This window comes from Anolis carolinensis, chromosome 5 (genome assembly GCF_035594765.1).
Source record: "Anolis carolinensis isolate JA03-04 chromosome 5, rAnoCar3.1.pri, whole genome shotgun sequence".
NCBI classification, from domain to species: Eukaryota; Metazoa; Chordata; class Lepidosauria; order Squamata; family Dactyloidae; genus Anolis; species Anolis carolinensis.
In genome coordinates, this window is record NC_085845.1 from 71,975,524 (window position 1) to 71,990,394 (window position 14,871).

At 36.6% G+C, this 14,871-nt stretch overlaps 1 protein-coding gene across 3 annotated transcripts in view; it reads right to left on the minus strand.

Moving 5' to 3' along the window:
- The window catches only part of tusc3 (tumor suppressor candidate 3), a 193,548-nt gene that overhangs the window by 58,866 nt on the left and 119,811 nt on the right, over positions 1 to 14,871 (minus strand). For 2 of the 3 annotated variants that reach the window (XM_003221566.4, XM_062981522.1), the window contains one exon: positions 12,013 to 12,102. The exons of the other annotated variant lie outside the window; for it this stretch is intronic. In XM_003221566.4, coding sequence (XP_003221614.2) covers positions 12,013 to 12,102 — 90 coding nt within the window. The remainder of the gene's footprint in view (positions 1 to 12,012; positions 12,103 to 14,871) is intronic. 3 annotated transcript variants of the gene reach the window in all.

The following is a 14,871-nucleotide window of genomic DNA, read 5'->3' on the forward strand; positions in this document are numbered from 1 at the left end:
AAAGTCAAAATCTTTGTCGGAGTACCGAGCTCATGTTATCATACCACTGATATACAGTAAAGAACTACTGTACTTTGGATGCTTCATAAGAAGACATCACTCATTAGAAAACATAATAGTGCTTAATAAGGTAGAAGTCAGTAGGAAAGGAGGAAAGCCACCTTACAGGCCAATGAAGTCAATCAGGAATTTTCAAGATCTGAGTAGAACTGAGTAAACATGATAATTCGAAGTGTTTATAGGGTTGCCATAAGCTCAAGGCAACCTGACAACATTTAACAAAAAAGGTCAAGATTCAAGGTTGTGTTATCCTGTACTATTTCATTTTATTATTTTGGGGAAAGTGGGTGTCCACCAAATATGCCTGAACACAACATTAACATTCCCTCATGTAGAAGGGATGACATCAGCTGCAGAATTTATAGGATACATTAACTTTCTCATTTACCAAATTAAATTGGAATGTTAATATTTCATTAAAGGAAATAAAAAATAAGTGTCACCTTTTATGGGATACAGAAAGAACAGAACACACACAAAAGGAGCTGTAGGAGAAGAATGTTTTATATTGCAAAGATACCAACTTAAATACAAGAAAATAAATAATTATATTGAGCACTTTTAGTTAACTCAGCCCAGCGACTAGTAAAATATATATAGTAGAGTCTCACTTATCCAACACTCGCTTATCCAACGTTCTGGATTATCCAACGCATTTTTGTAGTCAATGTTTTCAATATATCGTGATATTTTGGTGCTAAATTCATAAATACAGTAATTACTACATAGCATTACTGCGTATGGAACTACTTTTTCTGCCAAATTTGTTGTCTAACATGATGTTTTGGTGCTTCATTTGTAAAATCATAACCTAATTTGATGTTTAATAAGCTTTTCCTTAATCTCTCCTTATTATTCAACATATTCACTTATCCAACGTTCTGCTGGCCCGTTTATGTTGGATAAGTGAGACTCTACTGTATATTTAAAATAATCAGAGTTGCAGTTCCAAGTGTCAAATATGGTTAGTATTATAGCTATAGTCTGCCTTCCACATCTGCTGTGGTTAGGGGGACAGGACCTGTGAAAGTCAAAAATTGTTGTTTTTTTACCCAAGATAACACCTTTTTTTGAAATTTCTAGGTCCATCCGTAGGACTCTATGGTCATCTCCTTATTTATTTATTTTATTTATTTATTTTCATCATTTCTATCCCTCCCTTCTCACCCGAAGGGACTTAGGGCGGCTCACAATCTGGCAAAATTCAATGCCAATATACAGTACAAAAAGATAAAATATAAGCAATTAAAACAATTAGGTAATTTAACAAAATACAAGAAAGATTTAAAATGATACATTATAAAATACTTGAGCCACTTCCTTATGGAAGTTGACTAAGGAATCACACCAAAGGACCTATAGATTCCTGGAAAGAACATTTTAATCAAATCCATGAATAATCAAATCCGCAAAACTCAAAACCACATGTTTGGAAGGATGACTGTATATTTTGTAAATAGAAATTCTCAATATTTGCTTACTTATTTCAGAAAAATAGCTATAACCATTCCTGTTAGACATTTTACTTTAAAAAATCATATTAAACCCTACAAGTCACTCTCCTCCTGCCTAATATGTTGTTGTCTCAATAGACATAACAGAGGTACATTCATGACCCTTGTGATAATCTTCCACAAACATTTAATGACGTGTCACAAAAGTTAAATATATGCTGCAAAAAAGTGAAATTCCTTTTCATTAAGCTATAGTCATTATTAGAAGTGTGCAATTTGGCCAAAAGGCATGCCATTTTGGGGTCCATTGTCGGCTGACCCCTCATTCTGATTACCGGGAAGTTACTTGAATGGGGAGGGGTTTTGCCATTTTCATTCAGCAAAGATTTGGCCCTTTGGCTATAATGGGAAACTTAAGGCCTATCTGCATGAAACCTATTTCAGTTTTAGACCCCATTTACAACTGCCAAGTTTCACAACAATTCACCAATCTACTGATTTTTAAAATTTATTTTAACCATAACATTTTTAAAAATAAGACAAACTGCAAGAGAGGGAAAACAGAGAGAAAAAGAAAAAAAACTTCAACTCCCATCATGCTCTGAGATGAACTTTTGATGCCTGCCCTATGCAAATGCTGCTGGGAAAGCAGGAGAAGGAATTTTCCAAGAAGAAATGGATGGAGGCTGCTTCTGTCGGGGAGAGAGAAAGATGGGGCAGATCCCTGCCTCAGGTATATTGCAGACTTAACTCCTTCCTGTCCAGAACTGATAAAATATGGCTCCCTTAATCTGTTTTGCTAGGCTTTGCGGCTCCCTCCTTCCTGTTCTGTTTTCAGATATTATATAAAACGGTCCACTGAATATTACAAATCATTTTTGTTCAAACTGATTCAAGCCTAAGCCTCGTCATTATGTATTGAAGTAATTATGTTTCATTATGTTTCATTAGGAAAAATATAAATAGGATATACTCACTCATTCTGCTTTAACTGCCATTGTTCCGTCTCCCAGGAGTTTGATTTTACAAGCTGCCCATAGTTGTAGAAATAGCACCTGTATGCATTTGTTCTAGGGTTGCTGCAGATTCTGCAGCACTCAGATAGTTAGCCATTAGTAGAGTTTGTAGCCAGCTCAGCAAAGTCTTTGCTGCTTGCAGCTTGCAAATGTATCTTTTTGTTCTGGAGACTGCCCTTTTTCCTGGGGAAAGGCTCCATTTTGAGAAGCCTCTTGCCTTCTAGACTGAAGAAAAAAGAACTCAGATGTGCTTGTGTGGCCAAGCCAGGCCAACTCTGACAAAGCCATCATAAGTATTGACCTCTGCCTTTAAAACCAGTGCTGAGCATAGATAGGGAAAGACCTGCTCTTTCTAAAAATAGTAGCTTAGCACTGGGGCAGAGAATATCTCAGGATTTCTCTGCCACTGGAAGAAGTTCTACCTACTGCGCCTTAAAAACTAGGTTTGAGCTTAGATAGTGATAGACCTGCTCTTTCTGACAGCTCAGGGCTAGGGTAAAGAAGATCTCAGGATCTCTTCACCTTTGGAGGAAGTTAAACCATCAACTAAAGGGGCAAAGCAAGAAAGGAACATCTGCAAGACTTTATAAGTTGACTGTTTATATTTGCAACCTTAACTACGTGTTCCAAGTCTGCCAAGGACTTTGTGAAAATAAAATGTTGTTTGATTGTTCAACTTGAAGTGCCTTTGGTTACTGGGATTTCCAGAGCTTCTAAGTAAGACCCCCGCAGTTCACCTGGGCAAAGGAAGAAGCACATCTTAAAGCTTTAAAAGGTGCCTGGGTGTGACGGCATAGCCATGGTTGTATCCTCTAGAATCCTGAGATTAGCAGTTCAGTGCAGTATTTATAACTCTATTTCCCTGATATTCCAAAACAAGAGGATTCTCATCCAAAATTGTAAATATCCAACCAAACTTTAAATCCCATGATTCCATTAGATACATCTATGGCAGTTTATGTGGCATCAAATGACTTTGGTTTCATAGTATGGATACACAGACATTGAACATATAATCAATTATTTTCTGACAATATCCATGCCCACAACCTGGCTGGACTTCAATAAGATAATGTTTTTTTTCTCCTGTGAATGGGATAATATAGTGCTTTATAAAAACTATTTTGGGACTGCCTTCAGTTTGAAAAGTAGATGATATATACCAGGAGGAGATAAAGTTCAAGAAATAAGACTAAAGCACTCTTGGCTCACAGTGTGAGCATCCTAGCCCTTTCTATTTTGACTATAGAATTCACGTTGCTGATTTCTTTTAGATATGTTTTTAAAAAATCTCATTCAGTTAAAATGCTCATAGAATTTTCTTTGCACATTTTGAGTCAAGGGTCTAGAAAAAGTAAAAATTATGGACAGAAAAGAAACCCCTTAAAACATGGATATATATCAATGATTAAAAAAAGAGAACAAGCACTTGGTTGATAAATAACATGTTTTCTCTATAAACTGAAATGTTTTACATAGAACAGCTATGAATTCTGCTATTTTGGGCAAAAACAATTACTGACATTTTCCACACATCCCAGCATCCTTTTAACAAGTTGGAACTAAGGACGCAAAGCCATTTTACAAATTTCACTTATACACATTTATAATGTAACAAGTGTATAATAAACATTCTTGCCAAAATAGAGCCATTAACTATATGGTGCGACTAATTTAACAATTTTCTCTTTATACCGTCTTCCTAATTAATCAGATTAATGACCACAGCATAGCTGTGTTTCACAGAATCCAATACTAACTCTCTAGTAGGGGCACAAACAAGTTCTCGATAAATAATAGGTGGTAAACTAAGCTTCTTTTTCTTTGGATGTACGAATTCACAAAGAAGTGGTTTCTATATGTGTTATCCTGGAGCAACATTCAAGCAAGTTCCAAAATATTACTTTATTAAGTACAGATTGTATTAGAGTATGCACAATGGCTAATTCTATCACAGAAAACCATTTCATTTCTGCTTTAAATCAAGCCTCCAAAATAGATTTTTTAATTTTTTAAAGTAATCTCATTAGAGAAAGGGAAAGGTCAGAAATAAAAAGTTCACTGTCCATTTTGAAGTTTTCATAATTAAGAGACAGATTTTTATATTTTAATTGTTTTTATGTTTTTTTAAAAAAATGGGAACAATTCACTCTGTTCTCTTAGAAAAGGCATCTACTGACTCTTGGAAGATGTCATTTCATTAAACTTTGTGACCTTTAACCATATATCATGTCTTGCTTCCTGCCCTTGACAGAGGATAGCAGACTTGCTTCTTTAAACAAAATATGGTCAACACTCATAAGGGCTGAAGAGGTCCACACTGATCTTGGAAATGTAGTTGAAATATGTATTATTACCAGGTAAAGAGAACTGTGGTCAGCCAGTGTCAGGCAACTATGTAAATTAATAGAAGATAAAGTTCCAATTAGTTATCAGCCTTGAATGGTTTCTTGATCTGGCATTTTCTGGATTTTCCCTATATAAAATAGTATGGCCCAAATCTACTCCCAACTAGAGTAAACCCAAGTGTTTAAGCTAAATATTTCAGCTTACCAAGCTCCCATTTTTGCCACTGGTTCTTCTCTAGTTGGGAGCAGAATGCGATTAACTTCTACATTTTTTAATCCTAGCCCTGTTGGGTTTTTTTTGTGGACTGTCCTGGGATATTTAGCCTAGCTCATCAAAAACAAAGGGAAAAGAAAAAGGGATCAGAATCATATTTCTAAGTTGTGGAAGGCAGCCAGTTATATTGCACATCCTGTCCACAACATAGAAAGGGAAACCGGTATTACATTTGCCATTTCCATCATCTGCCATAGCACATATATAAGAAGAACAGAACTGAAAGCATCATTTCCAAGGCGAAGAGACAAAATTATGGCACTGTTTGTCCTCTAGCTGAATTACTAAGCATTTCAAAATCAGTGATGCTGAACTGCAGTTTCTATGCTTCCGTTTAGCTCTCTGTGGGTGGAATAGAGGAAGGCCATATCATGTACTAGACTTTACAGTGAATGAAAAGGAAATGCAGTATTTACAATTCCGCAGAGTTTATTTTATTTTAATTAGAATAACCTGTGAAAAACGTTTTGCTACTATACTGAGAAAAACCTTAACAATTTTAATTTCACCTGTGTTAACTGCTGTAGTTCCAGTAACTTAAGTACAAATTTGAAATATTGGCTTTGTATAGCCTTCCACTTTTAACACGTGATTTCTCCCTTTTCCGTCAGCCAGTAACAACCTTTTTATTTGAGCAGCCATTTGGTGACTAACTATGCAGTCCAGTCTTTTAATGGAATTTCTGTTCTCTAGTTTGTTATCATCATGTTTTAAAAGGATTTCGTATGATAGTTTAATTTATTGTCATAGGCTTTCACAGCTGGAATTACTGGGGTATTGTGTGGTTTAATCGTTTTTGAACTTTTTACCATTAGCTTTTTTTTACATCAGTGCTTTTTAGGACACTACATGTATGGAACTAGCAGGGGTTTTGTCTATTTGTTTTTATCTTAATTTATTCAGGAAGTCTCCAAGTTACGAACAAGATAGGTTCAATATATAATATTTGTCTGACTAAGTTGGTTTATTTATTGATTTTAGGTTTAATTCATTGATTTTAGCTTAAATTTGATGTTAGGTTTTACTCCTGTTTTCATTTGTGGGGGTTTCATGTGAGTTTATGTCAGTATTTGTTTGTTTTATGGAGACATTGAATGTTTGCTGTTGTATGTTGGAATCCGCCCTGAGTCCCCTTAGGGAGATAGGGGAGAATACAAATAAAGGTTTTTTTTATTCTGTAGGTTCGTTCTTAAGCCGAATTTGTATGCAAATCAGAACAGGTACTTTTAAAAAAATGTAAACCCAGATTTTTTAAATAGATTTGAATAGCATAGGATATCTCACCCCGTTCTTGAGTAGTATGTAACTCATGTTTGTAACACGAGGACTATCTGTACTGTTTTTCTTTCCTTCCAATTCTCCAGGGACTGGCAGTTAATATTTTTTTTTTAAAAAAAACCCCAACAATGTGGCACAAAACTATTTTGCCATTTTAAATACTGCAGTGTTTTCCAACCGTTATGCACTCCAGATAAGGGAGAAAAGGGATTCGTTTTAGCAGCTTGGCAGTAATAAAAATAATTTAGCACAGAGACAAAAGTGCAAAAGAATATACATGAAATATTCCCACAATGACATCACCGATAAGACTTTAAAAACAAAGTCCAAAATCTCACTGACGTAAAGCCAGACTAAATATTATAGCTTCCTCTTGCAGGCTTTCAATGTTTCATTGTAGCCTTTTTTTTTCTTTTTTTTACTATACTTGCCAGTTTAGCAGAGGGGGAGGGCGTGACAAAGAAAAAAAATACAAACATCAAAAAGGAAGTTACTTACAATACAATATAAATTTTCTAAAATTATTTCTTAGCGAGGTGAGAAACTTTGCAATATGGGTAGAGAATCTGGCTGCCATTCCATGCTTTGTAAATAAGTCTGGATGCTGGTGGAATTAGAGGTGCTTCTACACTATAGAAATAATGCAGTTTGATACTACTTTAACTGCCATGGCTCAATGCTATGAAATCCAGGGATTTGTAGTTTGGTGAGGTATCAGCACTTTTTGGCAAAAAAGGCTAAAGATCTTGTGAAATTGCAGTTCTTATGATTCCACAGCACTGAGTCATGGTAGTTAATGTGGTGTAAAAATATATTAATTCTATGGTGCAAATGCAGTTTAAATGCATTCTAAGATCCAGGCTTTCAAAATTATTGGTCTGTGTTGTAGTCTCCACTATCTCTTTGAAGATGAAGCTCATATGCTCACTGTATACAGTCCTCCATTCTCTGCCAGAAAATACAATTCTTGAGCAAACAAACAAAAATTTCACCATATGAGTAACTATCGCACCTTGCAAAAGGTGTCAAGAGAAAGCAAGGGAAAAATATCATGCTTTTTATCTAGGCTGGAGACCTGAGTGAATCTATTAAAACTGACAATTTATTAAATATATCACACGCTCACACATAGACACACACTGATTTAATTGTTAGTACCAGTGTCTGCTCCCTGCCATCTCTCACCCTTCTGTCACTCTATATAAAAAGCATAATAAATTAAATACTGAAATGGAGTAATGAAAAAACTGAGCTGTTCTAAACACAGTGTTTTAGTGACACGCTTATTTATTACCTCTTTAGTCAAAGTTCTGCACAACAAAGCTGCCAGACCAAATGTATCATTTTCTGTCATCAATCAGTTCCTATCCTCCTGTCACCAAGTCCATCAGTCATCAAATTCAGTCCTTTGCCTTTTTCCCTTACTCTAATTAAGATATGAGGCATCAAAGAAAACTAAGAATGGATTTCCTCTCACAAGACTAAGCAAATTATTCTCTATTAACTGGTAATGAGAAAGCTTGAAAATGGTGGGAAGTGCAGCTCAGTGTGAACCGGGTGGGTGGACGAGGGAGAGGCAAAGACAAATTAGATTTTATGTAGGCTCCCAACTCAACCACTCTTTGGATAAAAAAACAGTACATTTCATAGAAATAAAATACTTTTCTGCCACAGTCTTCAAAGTACAGTGAAAGAATGTGGGCCATCTCAGCCTTTCTATGTTTGGAGGCAAACCAGGCAAAGGAAGGCCTTTGTGTCAAAGCCTTGACATTTGGTTTTCTTGTGACAGCTTCCCTTATTATTTTCATCAGTTTTATTTTTTCTCCTTTGCTTTTTCATCCAAGCGGGAAGCTCAAAGAGGCATACACTTCGAAACCCACAAAAAGTAAAAAGAAAAAGGAAGATAAAAATACTGCAATGTCTCAATAGCTACCTGGATCCTCCTTTGAAGTCACAAAGCATGATTATGCAACAGCAGCATATGTCTCAGGATGTGATTCATTGAACATAATGATAACTGTAAAATTGCTGGACTAAGCAATCACCCATAAAATTATGTCAACATGTTTATACTGTAAATTTTTTCACTATCTTTTAACCTTTCTTTGTAGTCATTCATTGGTAAACTTAAAGCTAGAGCTTCTTTTTGTTACAGTTGTATTATTCCCCCAACCCACACTTCACACAGGTCATAGTTCTATGAAATGTCCTCAAACAGAAGATAATACGGAGGTGGAAAAGGCAAGGTCTGCAAATCAATCACTTTGACATGATTTTCTTTAAAAGACTTGGGAGAACTCAGATGCAATCATATCAGGGAAGAGGCAGTATGCTGGTGCCTCCTTCCAAACTGCTTTTTCTGCAATAGGAGTGGCTAAATTAACCACAATTATTTTTGTGCATGTGTAATATGATGGCTTGCAAAGCTGGGCTTGTTTAACTCTACACCACTGTTTCCCAGCAATCTAGTTTACTTCCCCTACTCCCCTGTGTCCTAACAGAACTATCTGGCCTGTTTGATTTAATAAGCCAACAACAACAAACCATAGCTTGTTCCTTTGGTCAGACTACTGAGTTCAGACACCACAATTAACAAACCATAATTATGGAATATCACTTAGGGCCGAGTATGATTGTCTTTCAAAGGTAGAGTCTGGGAGGTGAATTCGTAAATGACTGTGAAGACTTACATGGTCTTTCACATTGAGGACACAGATTTCCAGATTGAAGGTGCTCATGACAAGGATTTGCTTGATGCACTTTTCTCTTGGCACATTTCTTCCTTTCATACTGTATTTGTGCTTCTTCAAAATCCATAGCACTGTTGGTAATAGCTGACCTCCAGTTACAACACTCAAATGCCAGGGCTGCCCAGTTCTAGGTGTTTATGCCACATTTTTTTTAAAAAAAATAGCTTTAATCCCAACTTTAAATCTCTTTTGTTATCCACTCAAATTCTGTTTTCCATCCTTAAATTGAGAATAAAGTAATTTATTTGGGGGATGGTGATCAGACATTTGAATGATGTGGTTGACGGCAGGGAGTCATTGTTACAGTGCTGGTAGCCTTTACTTCTTCTAGAATGCTGGTGTTTGTCCACCTATCTTCCCAAAGAGATTGAGAAGCTGAGAGTTATGTTTGTAGATGGTCCATGTCTTGCAGGCCTACAATAGTTTCGGATGGACAATAGCTTTATAAATAAGCATCTTGGCCCCGATCCTTGAACACTCCATGATTCATTCATGATCCAATTTCCATGTTTGCTTATTTAGCTGCTATTGTTTCTATTGGCTGGATAGGATGAAAAAACTGGGCAGGATGCAAAAGTAGTCTGCATGTGATTCAATAAATGAATAAGCTAGCCTTCATCAATATAGAGATTTTTTTTAAAATAGTAGGCTGAAAATACTCAACAACAAGAATAAAAAGAAAAAGAATATCTTCAGTTCACTGTGTCTTCCAGATCTTATGCATACTGTAATGAAATAAATCAATATTCTCAAATGGTCTTGCATATATGCTGAAGAAATAATATTGCTAAGCATGAAAAATGAATGATCATTTTCTACATTAAATCCTAATGGTTGTGATGTCTCAGAGACCCTCGAGTCATGACCCCGCAGCCATTATAGATCAGACTGAAGAGGATATGGGGTTTGTTCCAACTCAGCAAGATTCTGTTCCCTTCCAGATGTTCCCTGTTGACAGTTTTGGTCCAAAGCTAATTACAAAAGACCTTGAAACAGAGCCTGAGAAGGAGAATCGGAGACGAAGCGTGAGATTAGCGAAGAGAGAGGATGCTAATTAAACCGATTCCCTTGGGAGTTTTCAGGGAGGGTTGCATCTGGCAAAGTTGTTGTCTTCAGTCCATTTCCCTTGGGAAAATGTGATCAGGCATCTGGTTTGGGGGAAGAGTTGAAGTCCCATAAAAGTTCTGAGCACAGGCCAGCCATCGCGGTGTCAACGTGTCAGTTGGGAAGTTAACATCGACTCTAGTTACTGCGGCGCGCTACTCTCGAGTAGACCGGGCATTGTGTCTCGTCTCCCTGCCAAGTCTGGACTGCAATTCAGTTCCACCATGACCAACTTTGCCTTGCTTTCTTGCCTTGCCTTGTTATCCCTGTCTTGGACATTAAACCTGGAACTCTTGTGAAAGACCTTGCTTTATTCCCCACTCAAACTGCTTGGAAGTTTGAGTGTGTTTCGGTTATTGGATTTAAAACTTTGAACTCTAATACTGGACACTTAACTTTATATTACTGGATTACATTTGACCTTTCCTAAAAGGACTATTGCTGGACTATATACTCTGCTTATTTTTGTTTGATTCCTTTATTGCTTTAATAAAGATATTAGATTGTTTATTGGCCTCCGTGTTGGTATTCCAGTGCTCACGCAGCCTAGAGGCGTCACAATGGTTTGATTTTTGTTTTTTTCTACCTTCTCTGATAACCAGGAAACACTCAAGATGGAACAAAACACACATGGACAGGGTGAACATGCACTAGACATGATCACACAGTTGCATCCGTTGGTCAGAGTACAGGCAGCTCTCAAATATTCACTATATAGAGATCTATAGCAGACAACAAGTGAGAATAGAGTTGGAACTTTTTTCTCCACCAAACACAGTCTGTTGCTTTAGTCATCAAAGGCTCATATTCCTTCACATAGAGATGGACAGGGATGGCCATTCAGAATACAAAAATATACCAGTTGTAAATTTCATTTCCCAGCTACCTCAGTGCTGAGAAAATGTTTATGTTCCTTGGGATATGGACTTTCCCCTAAACTCATCTAATGAAAAGAGTTATTTTCTTTTTGCCTTTTCCTCCATTCTGGCACATTTTGACAGCTTCTAGAACTAAGACACACATTTTAAAAAATCAACAGCAAGCTAAATGTTTTTTGGGTTTTTTGTGGTACAAGAAGAATCTACCTGCCTAAGAATCTGTGACTCAAAATACATTTAGTCATAAATGGGAAGCTCTTTCAGCAATACTGAAAGCTTAAGATGTTAAGCTTTCATTTGCTTTTATTGTTTATAATCTAGATCAATTTTCCATTATTGTAATCAATACATTTTATGTCATTGTTTTACATTGAGATTTTGGTAGTTTTCGGATTACGCCTGAATCTACTGTGAAGGAGTTCTGAGCAGTTTAAGGAGTAGGCCAATCTGGATAAAGTCCCCTGCCTGCAATCACACAAAAAGGCTATCAGGGAACTATAAAACAACACTTTAAATCCAATTGACAGATCCTAATGGTCATGCAGTTCATCCATTTGATAGGAAGGCTGAAAGAAAATAGATAGACATTTAACTGAAGCAATTTTATGTATTGAACCTCAGTTACAGATATTAGTCTCCTTAGGTTCACTGCACAGTCCTACAAAAGAGTTCCATTAAGTTTATGTGCTATCAAATTCATATTGTAGATATAAGTGTTTCAGGGGGGAAAATGTTCCTTAAGGTAAACAATCTTGACATATTTTCATATTCGATTTCTTTACCATTTGAATGTATAGCCCTCTGTGGGGATATTGTTCTTTTTATATATTTGTACAATAAGAGCACTTACCACTTGCCCATTCTGAGGATTTTTATGAGCATATGGGGGCCCACGGATATGGTTCCACATTTGGCCTGAAGTCATTGCAAAAACGACACACTGAAAAGGAAGAGAGGACACCATTTAGAGAAACTAAAGAAGGCAATATAAGCCGACAGGGCTGTGTTCCCAGGAAATCAGTCAGTAATTAAGAGAAATTTCATGTTTGTTCCTCACTTTAAGATTTCTGCTACTTACAGTGAAAACAAGATAGGAAAGGTGGAAGAAAGAGAATGGGCCTGCACAGGTTGGTTATGACGCATTTAAGATTGAGAAAACAAATGCCAGCCTAAGATAGATAATGTTGTATAGAATCTACCTGGTGACTTATTTCCACTATCAATAAAGGGTTTTTTAAATTCAGAGCTGGGTTGAATTACCATAATCATGTATAAGTTGATCACGTGTATAAATTGACAGCAGGTTTTGGGGCCAAAGTCATGGGTTTTTAATACGACCTGTGTATAAGTTGGAGGCCATTCTATGAAAAGGGGAAAGCACCAATACTGTTTCAAGGGGCCATCACTGCAATTTCCCAAGAAGACCAGGAGCAGAGCCATGGTAGAGAGAGTAGAGTGGCTCAGTGCTTCTTCTATGTTCTCCTGAGCTGGACTAAGATTTTACCTTTCACTGCTCTACTCAGAGAAGGAGGTGATTTCCTTTTTTGATAAGTGTTTGGGTACTACCTACTTTGACTTGTGGTTAGGTCAACCCAGTTTTTTCAAGGGTTGATTTTTTAAATTAAAATTTCTAGACTTATACATGAGTATAAGGCTAGAAATTTGCTCTTTCATGGAGGGGCGATTATGTGATCACAGTGAAGGGCCACATTTCGTAAATTTTGGTGGAGGTGTATATTATACCAAGCAGTAAAAACATAATTCATCAGTCTTTTTTAAAAAAAAGAAAGAAAGAAAAGAAACGCAGACCATTCTTCAGTAGAAGTTATATTAACAGAAAAAATACTACACCATAGCAGAAATGTCACCCTGGCTTATTTAGTTCAATGGGTAGTATCCCTGATTCTACCAAAATGCCATATCTTCACCAGGAAAGCAACAAAATTTTCTGTGAAACAGGAAAGTGTTACTTGTTTCACACTACAGTCTCTATCCCATGATTATTGTAAGCAAGTTTCCCTCTGTCTATTCCTCTGGAAAGTGTAGCACTTCATTTCCTTTATCATGAATTAAATTTATGGCCATGACAGTAGAAGAATCTCAGTTAAGATACATAAGATGTTTGGTATACTGAAATAAAAGAGAACAATGATAATCAACACCAAGGGAAAGAGAATAAAGAATACATTTTAGAGTGTCAGCTGAAAAATTAAAGGACTAATGGAAATCTATGAAGAATCCATCTGATAAGAGCTGCAGTTCATGAAACACTAGGTCAATAAAATGTGTTAGTCCATTAGCCAACAAGATACATGCTTTGACTACATCTAATTTTGATTACTATAATACAGTCTATGTGATGCAGTCTTAACGAACAGAAAACTTTAACAAATCTAAAATGCAATATCCAACTTCCTAACTGGTTACAGGAAATGTATAACCTCCTTATTAAAACAGCTTCATTGGCTATGAATCCATTATCAGCCACAGTTCAAGGTCCAGACTATTGGAAATACTACTAGAAAGATCCTATCAGTCCACATAGGTCTGCGGGACAGTGGAATGCTTCTAAAATAAATCAGAGGAAAAGGTTTGACACTATAGTTTTGAACCATTGTTTTCAGGGTGCTGAAACATCAAATAGATGGGAGAAATCATTTTTTCCTGGAACATCCACTCTTTTTAAAGCCAAGTATGGCAGAGGTGACAGAGCACCTCACTGAAGACCAATGTCTCCCTCCATTATTCTCCCCTTTAAAACACATCTATGTCAAGACAATGTATCAGGAAAAAAGTCCAGGACAGAACTGCTTGCAATTTCTCCCTGCAAGTATGTCAAGATGTACCAATGTTTTAGAGAGAAACTAACACAGGCTGGCAGGTAGCGAACATCTCAGCACTACTGCACAGATAGTGGCAAAAAAGTACCATCACCGTGGTAGTGATTTGAGAAGTTTTGGGGTTATATTTTCACTACTTACAACCAATTCTTGGATCATAACTGACTGCAAATTGTTCATCAAAAGTTGACAATGTGTAGAGATTATTCCCCCTGCACCCATTTATTCTATTTCCTTATTTTAAATTTATTTATCTTATTTTGTGTCAAAAGCATTGCATAATAAATAAGTTTAAAACTAATAAAATAAAGAATTCATAAGCTGTTAAATAGATTTAGACCAAAAATGGGCAACAGAAACTGCACTGTCTGTAGCTTTAACAGTTCTTCCTCTGTACATGAGGCTGGGCATTGTGGGCAAGCATACAGATGCTGAGTTGTTTGTTTTGCTCCGCACTCATATAAAGTGGAGGATTCTTCTAGGTAGTGCGATTTTGCCAGATTGTCTTTTGATCTGCCAACTCCCCTTCTGAGTCTGTTCTTGGCCTTCAAGTTTTCTGTTGGCTTCACAAGTAGATGGAAAGCATACACTTGTGTCTTGATAGGGTTAAGCTTCAGGTGGTTATCTTTATAGTAGCTGAAGAGATCTTTCAGGGCATTAGTAAGTTGGTTTTCAACTGTTTCAAAGTCTTTTACTTGTGTTGTTAGGCCAAGGTCATCAGTATATATAAAGCTAGTGGTGGTGATGGCTGATCATTAGTAAAGATGTTAAACAAAGTCAGTGAAAGTCGCTGCCTTGAGGTAGTCCATTCTTTTGCCTCCTCCATCTACTTTTCCTGCCCTGAAAAACCACATAGAAGCAGCGGTTTT